At 37.9% G+C, this 18679-nt stretch overlaps 2 protein-coding genes across 2 annotated transcripts in view; both read right to left on the bottom strand.

Moving 5' to 3' along the window:
• rbm15 (RNA binding motif protein 15) overlaps positions 1 to 5212 on the bottom strand; it is a 9786-nt gene extending 4574 nt beyond the window's left edge. The window contains exon 1 of the mRNA XM_083553923.1: positions 1 to 5212. This exon is cut by the window's left edge and continues 1235 nt beyond it. Within this exon, the coding sequence (XP_083410049.1) occupies positions 2470 to 5040 (2571 nt within the window). The 5' untranslated portion in view covers positions 5041 to 5212 and the 3' untranslated portion in view covers positions 1 to 2469.
• A 2435-nt stretch (positions 5213 to 7647) lies between these two features.
• alx3 (ALX homeobox 3) lies at positions 7648 to 13962 on the bottom strand. The gene is made up of 4 exons (XM_083555278.1): positions 13524 to 13962; positions 9078 to 9355; positions 8713 to 8838; positions 7648 to 8429 (listed from the first exon to the last, which is right to left on the bottom strand). Exons 1-4 carry the CDS (start codon positions 13834 to 13836, stop codon positions 8079 to 8081), a joined length of 1068 nt encoding a protein of 355 aa, XP_083411404.1. The 5' UTR covers positions 13837 to 13962; the 3' UTR covers positions 7648 to 8078.
• Positions 13963 to 18679: the final 4717 nt, after the last annotated feature.

Raw genomic sequence — 18679 nt, 5'->3', positions numbered from 1 at the left:
TCAGAAATAGGGGGCAGGAGTTTGCAAAGGCTGTTAATTAGCAAAGCCGGGCAACTCCGGGACATACGGCTGGAAAACACCGACAACATGGTAATAAAATGCTCTCGCTCTTGGCTCTTAATGTCATCACCGATCCACATATGGGAAATTTTTTTTTCCTGAGCAGAAATGAGCAGCAACGATTCCATCGAAACACAACCGCAAAGCAGTGGGAGATGGTCTTCGATTCATTTCCAACGAATGAACATTTCTCCCTCAAATGAAACAATTTATTGATAGTAAGACAAAATCAAATAAGTGCCAGTGCACTTTTTGTGTATATGGACAGCTATGTCTTAGCTGTGCGAGATGTGAATGAGCGATTCCTCTTTTTTTTCCTTTCCTTCAAGAAACCAGGTAAACACACCACAAAGCAAGACGGTCATATTTCCGTTTAAATATGGGAAGTGTAAGCACAAAAACATTTACACACGTGTGAAGCTGCTCTCTCAGCGAGAATACACAATCACTAAACGGAAAGCTCTTGCCCCACTCTGTATCCAAAGGGCTCCTTTCATATTTCTCTCAATCATTTTGATTCCAGCCATGGGAAGTCCTCTGTTGCAAGTTCCTTTTTCATCCTGAGAGGTGGCTACTGAAAGTACAGTATTTCTTACTCTTCCATACATATAGAACAGCATAATTAGCTTAATTCACAAACCAATCTGTTTTAAAAATGCAATTTAGTGTGATTTTAAAATGATAGATGGCATAATACAGATGGAATTAACACAGTTGTTAATAATCAGATTCAATACACTGCAAAAAAAAAAAAACCTCCACATTGATAGTAATGCAAAAACATCCTGATTTGGGGGGAAAATAGAAAAGTTATATGCTATATTTTCATAACAGACTATTCAAACATCTCTCTTTTTTTTTCTCAACCTAAAACATACTTAATGTTTATGGCTGCACAATTCGGCATACTCCAACAAAACTTTGAATCAATATTTTTTTTTTTTTTTTTTTATTACTCGTTAGTGGTTTGATCAGTACACAACCATGCACTGTGTTTCTGCACTCCAGTTATTGTACTGAAAAATATAAAACACTCTGAATCACCTCTAATTGTACAGCCCTGCTTCAAGTATGCCTTAAGCTGACAATTAACATGTTCATATATGCAGAATATAGATCATAGTCGATTTACATCACTATAGGCATTTATGTTTATCAAATTGGAAGGAACAGTTTTCCAGTCATATTTCGGTACCTGGACAGCAATTTAACCATTCCTTTAATGTGGCATATAGAACAAAACTGATGCCACTGCTGACACAAATGAAAAAGCCACATGCATTACATATTGCTATTCTATCAAGTGTTCTTTGATTTTTGCACTGTGTTCTATGGGCAAGATTACATAAAAAGGAAAAAAACAATAAAAGCATTGAAATCAGTAGAAATGGGTGGCTGACTGCATTATCAATCCTGAACAGAAATTATTAGAGAAAAGCAAAGAAGCAAAAGTGAAAATGAAAACAGTGTCTCAATAGAACTAGTTTCTCAGATGAACTCGTCAAATGCAAAAAGACAATTACAAGATGATATCTATATTATGAGCTACGTGCAATGGCCTGTGCAAATGGTGGCTCTGAAACACATGACTTAAAAGAAGACCAAAATAATCACTGATTCATATAAGATGCCTTGGGTATAATAAAATCTGAAGAACAAAACAAAAAAAAAACAAAAAAAAACATCCATTTGTAGCCTCATTAGATGCTTGCCCGGTTACACACTGAAACACTTCAATACTAAAGTACAGTTGTTTATACATTAGTTTATAATCTGCACACTTTTGAACTGTGAACTACCCCGCAACGGTTTCAAAACAGGACAACAGTCAACATGCAGTTTTAAGTGAGAAATACCTGGACTGCTTTAAAGTGAACTATAGAACTACACATCTAGGCCTATGTTACACTTCCTCATCATCATTAACTGATTGTTCCAAGCGTTAAACCACAATGACTCAATAATCTTTTTTTTTCTTTTTTAAATAAAAAATATATATAATATACCTACATAAACCAACATTCTTGTTAATATCCATATAGGGAACTGCTTACAATCTAATGGCTAAACAAACATGTAGAAGCAGTACAGTGTATAGTGTAACTTCAGTTTTCAAATTGTGTCTGCCTTTTATCTTTCACTCTTTCAAACAGTTGCACAGTATCACAATGATTTGGTTTGGAAACTTGCTTGCAATGGTGAGCAAATATTGCAATATGAAAACCAATTTTGTTATATGAGACTTTTTTTTTTCATGCATTGCATTTGGCAGAACAGATGACACATACCCTTTCAATAACTGTTTAAACTATGCTGCACCAGGCTTAACAGAGCATGCAAATGAGACATTTCGGGGGTTTTTTTTTTTTTTACAACAATGCTTTTTTTTTTCCATTTGTGTTCTGATTGTTAGGATGCTCCCCGGACAATGATCATGACAAGATAGTCCTCTTCTGTTTTGGCAAGAGCTTTTGCAGAGGAATCTAAGAACTGCTGAGAGAAATCGCAGGGTGGGAACGCATGCAGCACCCCTGCGTTGTCCTTATCGCGAGTGCCCCCCACAGGTAAACTGATTACCCCAGCTGCTTGCTTTTGCTTCAGATACGAGACCAGGTTGCGCAGAGGACGCTGAGTCGAAGATGCTGGGTCTGTCGATGAGGAGAATGATGTGTCCTCTGAGCTGGTAGGAACTGCAAGGAGAATGGCATACCCACCTGGGCCTGCCACTTTGATGCGGCGTGACACCTCATCCATCTTGGGCTGGTCGAGCCGAAGACGCTGTGTGATGCGGAGCTGCGTCACCTTCCCTCCCGTGCTGCCGTCGACCAAGAGGGTGTTGGCCACAGTCAAGTCACCATCCAGGATGTGCATGCTGGCTGGGAAGTTGCTATTCTTTAGGAGCAGCATCCCATTCCAAGCCATGCTCAGCTTCCCCCCAGTGTCCTGCTTGGATGACTGACCACCCTTGAAGCTGCCATCTCCTCGCTCTCTCTTTAAAGGCCCTTTGTTTGCTTCACTTGCTTTGCGTTTTCTCTCTGATGGGCTTGTGCCAATGCTCGATTCAGACAGACTGCTGCTGCTCTTGAGGCGCTTTTCTCCAGGAGCCCTGTCTAGGCTGCTGCGCCTCTCTCTGGCTGGTGATGGCCTCTCTGCTCTCGTTGGCCGCTCAGAGTCGCTGAAGCGTCCATCACGACTGCTATCTCCTGGGCTGCCCTCAGTGGACGGAGCTCGTCGACGCCGCACTGCCCATTCACTGCTGCTGTCGGGTGAACAGTCTAGGTGCCGTCCATCCTCTAGAAGTCGCCGTTTTCTAGCAGCATCTCTGCTCGGCAGCTCCCGCTCCAATGACCATGGCTCTCTGGGCCGCCGATCTCGTTCCAAGTGCTCCAGAGGTTCGAATGCAGGAGTTCTTACTCGTTCACGGATAGCAGGGGCTGGCCATTCTGCACCAGCATAAAGCTCCCGTTCTCTAAAATGCAGTGGCGGTGGAGTTCTTTCTCTGACCCTAATAGCTTCAGGGGTTGCACGGTGAACAAAGGACTCCGCCACGACCTCGTAGTGGGGAAGGGGAAGTGGCTGAAGAAACTGCGGTTGGTAGCGGTGCTCAGTGTCTGCAAAATCCACTCTGAGTCGTCTGTCTGGGCCTCCAAGGGGAAAACCACGCATGTGTGTGCAAGCTGCCTGAGCAGCATCCAAACTCTCATACTGAATGTAGGCCCATGTGTCCCCTTTTCTGTAATCTATAGTCCTAATAGTGCCAAAACGATCAAACTCCCTTGCTAATGCAGCCAGAGGAACCCAAGGTCCGAGGCCCCCCACCCAGAGGCGTGTTGTAGGGGTTGCTTTTCCATAACCAATTTTAATAGCATTGCGGCCGACCACTTTTCCTGACATGCTGATCTTTGCTCTGTGGGCCATGTCCAAGTTCTCAAACTTAAGAAATCCATATGTGCTGTTTTGGCCACGGCTGGGTCTCTTGATGTCCACTTCAGTAATGACCCCAAAGCGGTCAAATGCCCTGCGCAGATCATTTTCAGTCACCGTGATATCCAAGTTTCCCAAAAACAATGTTCGGTTAGCTCTTTGGTCATCCTCGGGAGAAATAAAATCCTCTTCGCGAAAAGCAGCAGCTCGTTCAGCAATGTAAGTGGGTCTTGCTCTAGCTTCATAAAAGGCAAACTCTCTTTCTCTTTCTAGCTCTCTTGGTAAGGGAGGTGGTGGGGGTGGAGGAAGTCGACCAAGTGCTAACTGCTGGAGCCTGTAGTCCCTATATCCTAGTCCAGTAGGGGACAGAGGCCTCTGGGTGTGCAAATGTCTGTGGCCAGCCACGGCAGAAAAGTGGTCTTTTTCCACGGGTGATCGACTTCTCCTTCTGTTTATGTACACCGCCTCGATTTTCAGAGGGCGGTCATAGAGCACCAGGCGACCTCGGGCGTGTTTCGCCGCCCTTGCATCGTCAGGCCTCCTGAAGTTCACAAAAGCGATCCTTTCCTCGTTAACGCGGCTAATTTTAACACTCACGTCGCCGAATTTCTTGAACTCGTGGAACAAGCCGTCCTCGATCTCCTCGTCGCTCAACTGCGAGCCCAGTTCACTTATTTTTAGCGTCTTGTACTCACTCTCGTTGGCGGCGAGCTGGCTGCGCTGCTCTGAGCGCGAGTTGCTTCTCGCGGCGGCTTCGAGCGACAGGCTCGCGTTGTGGTTCTTGCTAGCGCTAACGACGGGGTTGGTGTAGCTGTGATTGTTTCCCGTGCGACTTGAAACATGCCCGTCAAAGTCCCGACTGTCCCTTTTGTCTCCGAGCAAACCCCTTCTCGCCGAACCTCCTTCGCTTTTGGAAGAGCTATTTCCATTGTTGCTTCCGCCAGAAATCGCCACAACCCCCATTTTCTTGCTGCTCGGGTGGCTTCCTCCCCTGTCTCGAACATCGTCCACGGCCCGCGAACGTTTTTTCACCGGCGACCTTTCTTTTCCTTTCATGCTGGATATTTTGCGACTCTACGGCTTGTAACAAACAATTACAAAGCGTCCGCACTACCAAAACTCATTAATTTGAACGACAAAATACTGCAATTCGCTTAATATGGTAGCTGCAAAACAACCACAGACGCCATCTTGTATAGACTACGGCGTTCCCTGCCCGACGAATTTGATTGGTTTGCTAAGCTGACAGACTGGAATACTATTGGCTGAATCCCACATCAATCACCGAAGTCCCTACACGCCCGAATGACTTCTCCTCGCTTAGAGATGCTTCGTCCTCGTGGCATGCGGAAATAAAATACTGTTAAGGATATTGGTGAATTTTTGCCATATTTACTATTGAAAAATATGTGCATACGCTGCAAAATTAAACCATTAGTCATTATAATGTCACTTATTTATGTAAAAATATGGCAATCTTTTTATTTTATATCTAAAACCGGTGACCTTTACGTGAAGCAAGTCAGCATGTCTATCTTATGTCCATAAGATGTCGCCATCTGTATTATTATGTAAACATACAACACACACACACACACACACACACACACACACATACATACATACATATACATATATATATATATATATATATATATATATATATATATATATATATATATATATATATATAATTATTATTATATTTTCCTTGTTCATTAGCTGCTCAAAATACTTGTGAGGAGAGTGTGTTGAGAAGATGGAGGGAGTATTTTGAGCAGCTGATGAACAAGGAAAATGAGAGAGAGAGAGAGAGAGAGAGAGAGAGAGAGAGAGAGAGAGAGAGAGAGAGAGAGAGAGAGAGAGAGAGAGAAGGTTGGATGATGTGGAGATGGTGAAGCAGGAAGTGGATAGGATTAGTAAGGAGAAAGTGGGAGCAGCGATTAAGAGGATGAAAAGTGGAAAGTCGGTTGGACCAGATGACATACCGATAGAAGCATGGAGATGTTTAGGTGAGATGGCAGTGGAGTTTTTAACCAGATTGTTCAAAAAGATTTTGGAAGGTAAGAAGATGCCTGAGGAATGGAGAAGGAGTGTGCTGGTACCGATCTTTAAGAATAAGGGAGATGTGCAGACCTGCAGTAACTACAGGGGAATTAAGTTGATCAATCACAGCATGAAGTTATGGGAAAGAGTAGTGGAAGCCAGGCTGAGAGAAGAGGTGGCCATCTGTGAGCAGCAGTACGGTTTCATGCTGAGGAAGAGCACCGCGGACGCATTATTTGCTTTGAGAATGTTGATGGAGAAGTATAGAGAAGGTCAGGAGTTGCATTGTGTGTTTGTGGATTTGTAGAAAGCATACGACCGGATGCCGAGAAAGCAGTTGTGGTGTTGTATGAGGGAGCCTGAAAGAAGATTTAAAGATTTTTTTATTTTTGTATTTATTTATTTATTATCAGTACACTAATTTAAGCAAGCCTGTGTAGCTGGAGCATGGCTTTGTCTCGAAGGACCAGGCTAAAATCCTCAACTAAAAGTTGTGGGTGTGGAGGGTCTCTCTCTCTCTCTCTCTCTCTCTCTCTCTCTCTCTCTCTCTCTCTCTCTCTCTCTCTCTCTCTCTCTCTCTCTTTCTCCCTCCCTCTTGCCCCCCCCCTCTCTCTCTCTCTCTCTTTCTCTCTTTCTCTCTTTCTCTCTCCCCCTCTCTCTATCTTTCTCTTTCTTACTTAAATGCCTTTATTGGAAACACATGTCCATTCTCTCTTTCTATAACATAACATGGCATGCCAGATTGTCACTTGTGGTCCAGCACTGATATGATGTTTAACATATAATGGAAAAAAATGAAGCATTATTCTTTTACTCAGATAATCAGAACATTGGTTTTGAACAGGTTCAAACTGTACAATGTTTTACTTTTTTTGTATTATGTTTTGAGTTACATCCTAATCACCTAGTGCAAGACAAAATACATACTAGGCCACACTGCACTCTTGTTGATGACTCTGCATATCCTATGATTTAAATGCAATGATTAAATTTAGAGTAATAACAGCCTGAAATCATGAAAGATTTCCAGTTTAGTTTTAGTTTAAATGTATGATCTATATATTCAGGGTTAAAAAAAAATTGAAAGTATATTTTTGGAAAGACCAGTATTAATAATTCATTGTGCAAATTGCAGGTTCTGCAGCACTGTGTCCAATTTCATTCATTTTGCTTTATGTTTTTTTAGATACATAGTGCATACCAATAGTGTTATTGTAGAAAGTTAGAAACATATCATTTTTGTAATCTTTCAGTTGACATCTGGTGGCAGAAAGTGAATGCCCTGAAATGAATTACTGATATTAATTGTGCGATTATAAAGTTAAATACTATTTATAACTATTTATTACTATTTATAATCATTAAATGGGGAGGGTTGCGTTAGGAAGGGCATCCAGTGTAAAAACGTGCCAAATCGAACATGCGGATCATGAACACGGATGATGGGAGAAGCCGAAAGAAAGAAAGTTTTATAATCATTTGACAGAAAAGCCATTTACTAAGTGCTAATATTTGACTAGAAAATGTTACAAAAATTTACATATACAAGAATATTATAAACTCACAATTATCATGTGAATCTGTGTGCTGCGATTTAATGGGACAGGGGGGAAAACCTTTGTAATTACAAATGAACTTTAATGGCTGCACATCTGAAACATAAAAGCCACTTATTGACTGTCATACTACAAAAAAATCAGTATACACTGGAAATATATGATTAACTAATTTAAATTAAAATGCTATTATTTTCTTAGGACAGTGATGCTAATATCGTGAATACATTCTTTTAAATCTTTAACATTAAGGCAACCTTCTGCATGTATGTTTTCAAAAGATTGACAGTAACCAAATACATGTTCTTGTATGGACACATAAACAGCATATACAGGTGGCATTTATTTTTGTTATTTTTATTACATCAACTGCAAATCTATGAAAGGATCAGGACCGAAACTGTTCCTCATGCATGATGGAAGATCTCAAATGTTTGGATTTCTGTGTGAATCCACTGATTATAAGTTGGATCAGTCCTACTTAACTACCAGTCACGTTGGCCAAGACAAGAGGCTGCCAGGGTCTTTGGTTTTCATGCGCAGTGCCACTAGGCCTGAAGGCTTGTAGTCAGACTCTGGGCTGGGCTCAAAGGAATGAGCCCCCAGACCTCCCTGGAAGCTGTGCAGAGAGTACAGGCCATTGATGCCTGGATGGTGTGGATGAGGATGATGTGGTGGGTGAGTTGGAGATGTAGACATTCCCATAAGCCCATGAGCATGGTGGTGTGCATGGGGATGAGGGTAAGGAGCCATACAGGAAGAAGGCATGCTGTCTGTGCCCAGGACGCAGCCCCCACTGGCCCCACCTGCACCTCCTCCTCCAGGCCACAGGTTTCCCTGCATCTATGAAGTGAAAGAGAGATGATAAATGTAAGAAATGTGCATGCAAAGGTGTTAAGCTGAGTCCGAACTGAGGTCAACTTAAGTCTAATGAATGCATAATGTGATCAGAGACAAGCATACACATGAATAAGCCAAATAATAAATAATAAAAAAAGACAAATAATCAATAGACTATTTCTTAAATATTGTATAAGCTTTCTATTTATAAGGTAATCTTGTATGATCAGCAGCATGAACATTGGTGTAGCCTTCTTAACACATTAATGTTATAGCATGTGTGTACCTGGTAGGTATTGGAGCGAGGGAGCAGGGAGATATCATATGTTGCGGCAAAGTGATTTCGCACTTCCTGCATTTTACCATAGCGCTCCCGCTTCCTCCATTTAGCTCGTCTGTTTTGGAACCACACCTGACAAAAGATTATAGAAATACCTTTAGTTTGCAAAATCCCCAATTCTAAAATTGTTCAACTTTAAAACATTAGCAGCTCTATAAACATAAAATCCAATAGCAGTGATGATCCTGAACTTTTCACATAAAATAACCAGATACATTTATTCTGACTCCAGTTACATCGTTTGATTTTAAAGAATAAAATAAAAAAGTTTAGGGTTAGAGCGATTTGTGTACCAAAGGCTTATAGAGTACCTGCACTCGTGCTTCAGTGAGCTCAGTTCTCAGAGCCAACTGCTCCCGTGCATACACATCTGGGTAGTGTGTCTTGTGAAAGACCTTCTCCAGTTCTTCCAGCTGAAAGGTACTAAATGTGGTTCGGTTTCTTCGTTTTTTGTTCTTGCCTGACAGGTTGATTGAGTCTGCAATGGAGTCCCCTTCGTTTAATCCATCTGAAGACTCTTTCAATTTGCCACAGCATTCAGAGTCCAAAACAGGATAAGCCAGAGTCTTAGGTAATGACTTCTCCCCCACTGAGGACCGAAGAGACAAGGAAAAACTTGGTTCTCTCAATGTTTTGCATATTTCGATCATAGAAAAGAAGAAAATAGTTGCAGGCTGCATTTTAAAGTTTATTGTAATTATGAATAATAAGAAAAATGTTTAGTGTAGTATAGTATTTATGGTGTACATACTCCATAATGCAGTACTTCCTAGAGTAGTAAAGTATAGTATAGTATCAGGTTTGACTTGGATCCAGGCCTGGGAATACTGGGTGTGGGGTGGGAATACAGCTTGGATGGGATGCTATTCATACACACCTTCACACACTCATTTATACAAATGACAATTTACAGTGTCGAAGGCAACTAGCATGTTTTCACGAGTGGGCAAGAAACCAGACACACACACAGCAACTTGAGCTCAGGATCAAACCAGGGCCTTAGATCTGGAGCTGTACTTTATTAACGTATTGTGTAATATTGTATGGTATAATGTATTACTATATGGTATGGTATACTACTGCATTAATATAAATGAATCATATAATAACAAAATGTATTATTTTTGTCTTAATGTTAGCATTAGAAGGTAGTTTGATCGAAGGTAATTTGTTGAGCTACTACTGTGGAAAATATTTAAATATGAACACATAAATAGAATGCAAAACTGACTTGATTCAGCAGATGTCATCGGGTAAGCAGTGCTATGAATTTTGGCACAGACACTCACCAGAGAACTGAGAATGAATTATTTACAAAGATAAACAAGTGAATGTGGTTTTGCATTTGGTTCATATAAACACAGAACTGAAGGATTTGCACAACCATAAACATAAAAAAATGTTTACTTCATAAAAAAGGAAAAATATCTGGGGTTTGTTTTTTATTTAGAGTGTCTAGTGCTTTGTGAGGGAAACGGTCTCCGAATGGGGAAAGATATCTGGGCTCATGTTCAAAAATATTGTGTTCATAAGAAGACGATATATATTACTGCACTTGACAAAGATTTAAGTTGATAAAGGTTATGTTAGATATTCTTGCCAATGAGCATGATTACCATTAAAAGTACAATATGATAAAGTTTTATATGACATAAAAGTACATACACTGATATTTTATATTTATTAGCAATTCTGTTATTTAATGTACTTTTTGATATAATGCTATCTGTATGTTTTCAGTTGTTGCACCTAAATAGGTAATTAATAAACTTATTTATGACATGTAAAAAAAACCCAAAAAAAAACCCGCTACATACAAAAAGTAAAATAGAAATTTCTGGTAAAAAAAAAAAAAAAAAAAAAAAAAAAGTTGAATAAGCCTACCATGTTTGCTTTGGAGTGAAGGGACTTTGGGGGAGTGTCTTTAACAGGACTTGGAGTTGCACATAAACACAGCCATGTATTTAGTCTCTAGAGGATGCATTTTCCAAAGTACTCATATAATCCACTAACAATTAACCAATGAATGAATGAAAATTATAGTTTATTATCATTGTTTTCTGCACATATTGCAAGGATTTTATTAATATAAAGAAAGTTAAGCTAATGAAATGAATACATGTTGCAACCTTAGGTCTTGCATCGTCCATGAAAAGATAAAATGTAATACAAAATAAATGTCAATCTTTTTTTTTTAACTTGACACTAATTTTATTTAGCCACTGAGGTCACGACAAACATACATTTGCAAATAGGTCTTCATATTTATGCAGGACTTCATATATGGTTTTGTTTTTATAGAAGACAAGAAGCTTGTGTGTGTGTGTGTGTGTGTGTGTGTGTGTGTGTGTGTGTGTGTGTGTGTGTGTGTGTGTGTGTGTGTGTGTGTGTGTGTGTGTGTGTGTTTTTGTTGTTGTTGTTGTGGTCCTCCAGTTATCTCTTCTGGGAAAACTGTAAAATATTAAATGGAGAGCCAAGTATGTAATGAAATGTACCAAGTAAAATCTTTTAAGGAATCAAGGAAGCCTTATTTATTGAAAAAATATTTTTGAAAAAACAAAAAACAAACGTGTTTTTCTATTTTCAAAAAATGCTAAATGTTTTTAACCATATTCATGCTTTCAAAACACTTCTTAATGCTTGTTTCAGACAAACAAATAGTTCCAGACACATAAGTAATATATACAACCAATTTTTTCGACCAATACATTTCATCTGCCTAAATGTCTTATATGTGAAAATACATCTAGCCATTAAAAACCACTGGCGATCGCAATCACTTGAAATGTCCAACAGTGTCATGTCCAGTGCATTTAGTGGGCTAACTGTCACATTAATGTTTGTTTCTCTTCTGCAGGTTTCTGTAAGCAAAATTTCTCACCAAAGTATAAGTAATTGTAACTGACACTACATTAAAAGATTTGTATCCTGAAACTGTGAATAAACAACATCCATACCAAACACCAGATTCGGGTTTTTTTCTTGTTTTTGTTGCATTAAACAGAAAACAGAAATAATTATTATTTCCTGTGTACAAAAAAAATGATTTGTGCTTGCTATGATTCAGGACTAAACAAAAATGTCTTCATACTGAATCTCTTATATCACTGTGTAGACTAAAACACACAGACACATTTAGTAGATTAAATGTAGAATATTTAATGTCCTAAATATTGTCCAAAACAGACATAGAATATTCCTCAGTTAGTTTTTTTAACGTATAAACTCAGGCTGTGATAATACGAGTTGACAGAGCTCCCTAGCTTTAACACAATCCTACTGATAGTCATTTAAAACGACCGGAAGTCTCTGTTTGTGTTCAGAACATGTCTGGAGTGTCAAAACTCATCAGGAAGGACATCGCAATAGTGTCCACAACTGGTTTAGAAATATACACAACAGCGAAAAACAATATTTCTCCGGTGTTACTTAAAAATAATAATAATAATAATAATAATAATAATAATAATAATAATAATAATAATAATAATAATAATAGTAATCATAATAATAAGTATAATAATAGTAACAATAATAATATTAATGATAATAATAAATAGTTATTAATAGTTTTACAAAGATTTTCTTAAAACATTACAATTTCGCACATACAATGCGCATCTTGGTCCTGATCGCATTTTGCTGATTAATAATGATTTTGTAAATACAGGTGAAATAAATAATAAATATTCGCCTCATTCAAAACCACATATTATTATTATTATTAAAATTATTATTTATTATGTTTTGTTGTTGTTGTTGTTATTGTTTGATCTTTTACTACCACTACTACAAATATTAATAATAATAATAATAATAATAATAATAATAATAATAATAATAATAATAATAATAATAATAATAATAAACACACTAATCATGGAAAATGACCAAAAACGTGTGGAAAAAACAATCAAAACATTTCAATTTTAAATAACCTTAACAATAAACGAGATAAAAAGGCTTAATGTCATTGCAAAAATAACTCCATGATTACTGTTAGCTTTAGTTTTAACTACTAGCGCTTTATTTATTTATTTTTTTTGCAATGGCGATCAAAATCCTCGCTTATAGGTTTTAATCTCGCGTACTTCCAAAGATTTTAGCGCATTTTTTAAAACATACATCCAGTGAAATCTCAAATTAGGGTTGTAACGCAAAACAGGACAAATTATTAAAGCATATTTTGCATGCTAAACGAATCTTTTTTTTATTGTTGTTGTTAGAGAAACAAACTATGTTTATTTAAACAAAAAGAAAAGCAAAATGCATGTTAATACTTAAATATAAATCTAAAAAAAAAAAAATCACGTTGACCGGAAAATATGCATCTATTACTTATTATTTCAACTCTCTAACATTTTATAAAGCGGAAAATCAGGAGGGTGAACAGTATTCTTTTTTTCTCAATAATGCGCATGTCAAAAGAATGGTCAAATTGAAGTTCGTTCATGTTTTAGAGAATTATAATATATTTTTGACATTTCTCATGAATGATTTGCATATCATATAATACCTTTTGTTTAGAGACTGGATTAGAGAATACATTAAAATAATATGTGTAAAGCAGAAATAGCTCTGGCAACCCTGAAATATAGGTATATCAGTGGCCATGATGATTATGATTGTCGGTTATTGTTATTGTTTTATTTGCTTGCTGAGTTTAATAAAGTTTATTAAGGCGGTGTACTGTAACACAGGAGGTTACCGCTGTCTCGAGAAAGCAACATTTTCCGTCTCGAGCTTTACTCACTCACCAATGGAAGTGCTGTCGTAAAACGAGCTCTTCTCGGGTATGGACGCTGGTTTTTGGTCCGTCGCGGCGGTTTCTTGGAACTTGGCGTGTTTTCTGGGCGAGGAGCCGCCGAGGCTGTGCGTAAAGTCCGCAGCGTAGCGCGCGCCAAAGAAGTCCGCGCGCGCGCCGTGCCTCTGCGTCACGTGTGCGTGCGGCGACTTCTGCAGCTCGTCGCACTGGAAGAAGCGTGCGGAGTTGTGCTCCAGACCCGAAGATTGCTCCGGCGTCGTCCTGTGCGGCGGTGAAACGAAAGACAAACAGCTCTCGGTCTCCATTGCGGCCCTTCGATCGCGCGCGCTGGCTACCAGTAACAGCGCGAGCGTCTGTGCGCGCTCGACAGAGGGAGACGCTTTCGCCGCCGCCCCCCCTCCTGCAGCGTCTCCATTTTCAGGTGGGTGGGATTTCAGCGATCAGAAACAAAGAGCCGTGAAACGAGAAGCAAAGGGAGAGAGAATGCAGCGGTCTGATTCAATCTAGCAAGAATTCAATCACGTGGAGTTTCTGTCTGCCCAATGAACTGTTTGTCGAAAATGCTCAAGCAATAAGTTTCAAATGGTCCACCATGAGCATGATTTTATAGACAAGGAAATCACACATATTTACTAACAAACATGGTTGCATGGAGATGAACAGTGAGTGCCAGGCTCCGTGTTTCAAACTTGACCAGATATACTGGAAGTGCGTGTCCAAATCCCCCGTAAACACACGAAATCCCTTCAGACCTCCAGGTGCGACAGACTTTACAAAACTAATGCGGTATAAAAAACTCATCAACTGATTGATTTAAAACGTATAATAAAACATTTAATATGAAGTGCAAATTTTACATTTATGTAGTTTGATCATTTACAAATATATACATAACCTACCGAAACACAATTTATATCCAGACATATATAGAAATTACTATTTTCTAGAAAAAAAAAAAGAATCTGAAGTTGTTTAGATTTTATTTTCTGTAAAATTGTAGGCCACCATCAGTTAATCAGCCGATTTACGAGGGCCTTGTGAGCATTCTACTACTACTAATACTATTATTATATTTACTACTACTACTACCACTACTACTACTACTACTACTACTAATAATAATAATAATAACAATAACAACAACAATAATAATAATAACAACAATAATAATAACAATAATAATAATAACAACATTAATAATAATAATAATAATAATAATAATAATAGCAGCGTGCCAAAAAATAACATTATTAATAACAGTAGTAGTAGTTTCTATTTTTCTTTTGTTTCATGTTGCATTGCATATTTATTTATAGTTTTCCTTCTAAATAAAACATATCCACAGTAACACGTCGCGCGCATGTTTAAGCATAACTGTTGGATCTGTCCAAACAAATAAAAGCTGTTGAATGTAAAACAGCAAAGTCCGTTTGTTTTCTTACTTTTGTGAACTGTAGGAGATGTTGACATGCTGACTGACAAATTAATTTACTTCATATAAAAAGTCCAACAAAATCAGCGCTGACATCTTCTAGCTCAAATATACACCAGCTTGTTCAATATCCTAAAAAATATCCAGTTCAAGAATATAAGCTATAGCCCAGACTGTAACGCATTAAATACAATATCAAAATTCTACTTTAAAAATAGGTATGTGCTGCCTTATTTAAAGTTCTATTTATCATTTATTATTAACACAAATATTACTGTACAAGACTAAGATCACACATGTGCGACATCATTAGCCTCAGGACTAAACTCTACTGAAACACAAACGTCTGGAGACTTTGGTTTCTTTAAATACTAAAAGGTTTGCAATCAATTACTGGGACATGAGGTTTTAGACCACGTCGAGCATTTTTTTGCGCATTGGGATTTCATTTCGTATAAAAAAAATTTTTTCGAAATATTTTTGAATAGTGAAAACATAAAACTTAAATGTTCAATGTCTTAAATATTGAATATTCAATGCTTTGCATGGTTTCTAGCTCCATATTTAAATGTTAGCACTTTTGTGATTATTGACCCTCTTTGCACAAAAGTTCAAAATTCCTCATTCTTTATTTATCCTATTGAATCATGGGTTCAGAAGACGATGGATTTGATCTACATGGTTTTGAACAAACGTGTGGATAAATGCCAGCTCGAGTACACACTGTCATTTACATAAAAAAGTAACATTTCAAAGATTATTATTGTTCACTAAACATCTTGTCAATAATATTCTTTATAATAAGGATTGTTGGGCGGCTAGAAAGGGGTGCAAAACAAGCATTTTCACGAACATTCATTGTTTATAGATAGATAGTACTAGTAATAGTTAGTATTAGTTAGTTAGTTAATAGTAAGTTAGCACAGTGCAGTGTGCGATTAACGAATAGAATGAGCTCAATTAAAATATTGGAACTAAATTTGCATTGCATTTGCATTTGCATTTTTTTTTTTTTTTTTGCATAGAATAAAATCTTAAATCCAGCCCAGAAATGAAAACACAGTCTCCAACACACACACACACACACACACACACACACACACACACACACACACACACACACACACACACACGCACTCAGAGTTTGCTGTAAGTACCTTCTTCAAGAACTCATGACTGTTGATTTTGACGTTGCTGTTACAATCTCTGCGAGCAATCTCCAAACACAGGGCACTTACACAGCTTTTGCTGGTTTGAAAACGCCTTATAATTTCGTTGGATACCTGGAAGGCCACACGGAGACCGACTGACGGACAAGTGTATAAACAGCAAAGCCATTTAGGCAAGCAGCGAGGAGAATAAGAGCCGGTTTATTCCGCACTGGATTCTTAAGCTTTTCCAAAATGTCCCATGACGTCATTATAGTGGAATTTGTTTAATGCATGGATCCTGCAAATAACCTTCATATCGCAATTACAGCATTGCTGGCTGTCTTAAAAAACACCTTGGGTATAAAAAACGTGTTGAAAATAACGTGTGTGCATGCGTGTGTGCATAAAAAACCTCACTGAACGGATAATATAACTGCAAATTAAATCGCGACATTCTATATATAAACTTAGCTATGTATATGTTCTTGGATTGCCTATGAATATAACAGTATAATATATTGAATGATAAATGAATCTGATTACGCCATTTTTATGAATCGGGACATCCAAAAAATTAATGAATGAGTGAAATAAATTATGATCAATGAAGGATTTATGAGGATCTGACCATTAGCCCAACTATGACAATAAAAGGGGAACTGTAGTTGAACGCAATGAATGATTTATAAGTCGATAAACAAATTCGGTTACCACTGACCCAGAAAACAAAGCACTGAAAGGGTAGATGTTAATTACTGGAGCTTGTGATTAGAGTGGAAACGACGTGAACGCGCACAGAGGATGCCAGAACGCGCGCTTCTCTCACCCAGCGCCCAGGCTGACTGCAATAGCAATAAAAACTGTAGCTGTTATAAAATGTTCTTGAAATGTAAAATATTTTGTCAATGCAAATGATATATATTTAAAATTAGAGCTTGGGTGTTAAATGCAACACGACTTGCAGATCGTCTGGGTTTTTGGAACTAGTTTGTTTACAGTAAAACATTATTGCTAATTCTTAAGGATTTAAAATAATCGTGTGTGTGTGTGTGTGTGTGTGTGTGTGTGTGTGTGTGTGTGTGTGTGTGTGTGTGTGAGATCCGTGTATGTGAATTTGCATTGTATTAATATCATTAGATACAATCCAAAGTTTGTTTTATTATACTCACCGCACGTCTCGCGCATATTTACGTTTATAGTACACGGTTTATAGTGTTCCAGGTGTAGCTCATATATGTATCTAGTACTTCTCAATATTTAAGATCTCCGTGAGACGGAGGAGAAACTGCAAATTGCAAAAAGTGAACAACATTACACTAACGGCCCCTAAAACACATTTAGACACTTTCTTTATCATAGTTCTTTTTTCCCATATTAATTTAGATTGAACAGTGTTGGCACAGATCGCAGTATCTGTGTTTGAGTTGTATTTGAGCTTTTATAAATGTTTACATTGTTAAAGAAATGAGTTTTTTAGGGACTATTTTGAGATTTAGTTAAGCATTAAGAGCTTGCATTATTCGATTACATCTTCTATTATTTCATTACCTTTAAAGGACTAAGGGAAAAGGCAAAGACTGTGTGCAACAATAAAAAAAAACATACACAAAATACCTGTTTTATAGGCTAACTCTGGACTACTGAACAGTTTAAAAGCTTGAGTAATGCAAAATATCACAAAAATAATTATGAAAACAATTCTAAAATGTGTGTTTGCTCCATGTAAATGATTTTGTCTCAGTGTACATAAGTGACTCAGATTTCACAAAAGTGCATTCCCAGTGAAACTTGGAATGTAATATGTTCAAAATCAAAACCCCAGAGGAGAAAATGAATTCCTGTGAACAGAACATGTAGACAGGGCACTAAAAGTTATTTGCCTGCTATTTTCTCTTTTACACTGACAGCACTGGCTCCCAAACAGCCATATGAAATGCCAGGTAAACGGAAATCAAAAGAACAGCTTCATCACCATGAACCAGACAGGGGGAAATGTGGCCTTTCTTTCCAAAAGAGGGTCACTTTCCATTTTCAGGCCAACTCTCCATTACAGCAATTCATGTAACGGATTGAAGTTTAAATAAGGATTTTGAAATCAGTTTAAAAACACACTACACACTTTGTCCTAAAAAGTTACCAGAACTGGTCTAATATGTTAAAATATGTTCACAATATTTTAAATGACAAATAAATAAATACAAAAAGTTTTATGTTGATCAAAGACACAATTTATATGATTCATGTAAAAAAAAAAAAGAATCATATTCATGTCAAATACGAATACATGTCAGAAATTATAAAGTCTTTTTTCCTGAGTTATAAAACTCCCAGCAGCTTTGGATTTACTAGAAGTTTGACCCTCTCCCTCCTGGTCAACCTGACTTCTCGGCTGCTCTTGTTTCCTGAACCTGAGGCTGCTGAACCTGTCCCTGGCATGACCCTGTGCAGGAAATCAGTCCAGTCTGTGGTCCACAGTCTCAGACTCTGCCTCCCTCTTTGTGTTGTGCAGTGAGACTGCAGTTCCTGCTCAGCTCTGGGTGCAGAAATTAGAGTTAAAGGTGAGCC

Source organism: Silurus aristotelis, assembly GCF_946808225.1.
Source record: "Silurus aristotelis genome assembly, chromosome: 11".
Taxonomy (NCBI): domain Eukaryota; kingdom Metazoa; phylum Chordata; class Actinopteri; order Siluriformes; family Siluridae; genus Silurus; species Silurus aristotelis.
This window is presented reverse-complemented; position numbering and strand designations above follow the sequence as displayed.

Excerpts from the sequence above, each read along its gene's own strand:
- alx3 (XM_083555278.1), bottom strand. The coding sequence starts at position 13,836 with ATGGAGACCGAGAGCTGTTTGTCTTTCGTTTCACCGCCGCACAGGACG. Across the intron at positions 8,839-9,077 it reads TCACTGAAGCACGAGTGCAG|GTGTGGTTCCAAAACAGACG; the intron begins GTACTCTATAAG and ends ATCTTTTGTCAG. Across the intron at positions 8,430-8,712 it reads CTCGCTCCAATACCTACCAG|ATGCAGGGAAACCTGTGGCC; the intron begins GTACACACATGC and ends TTCACTTCATAG.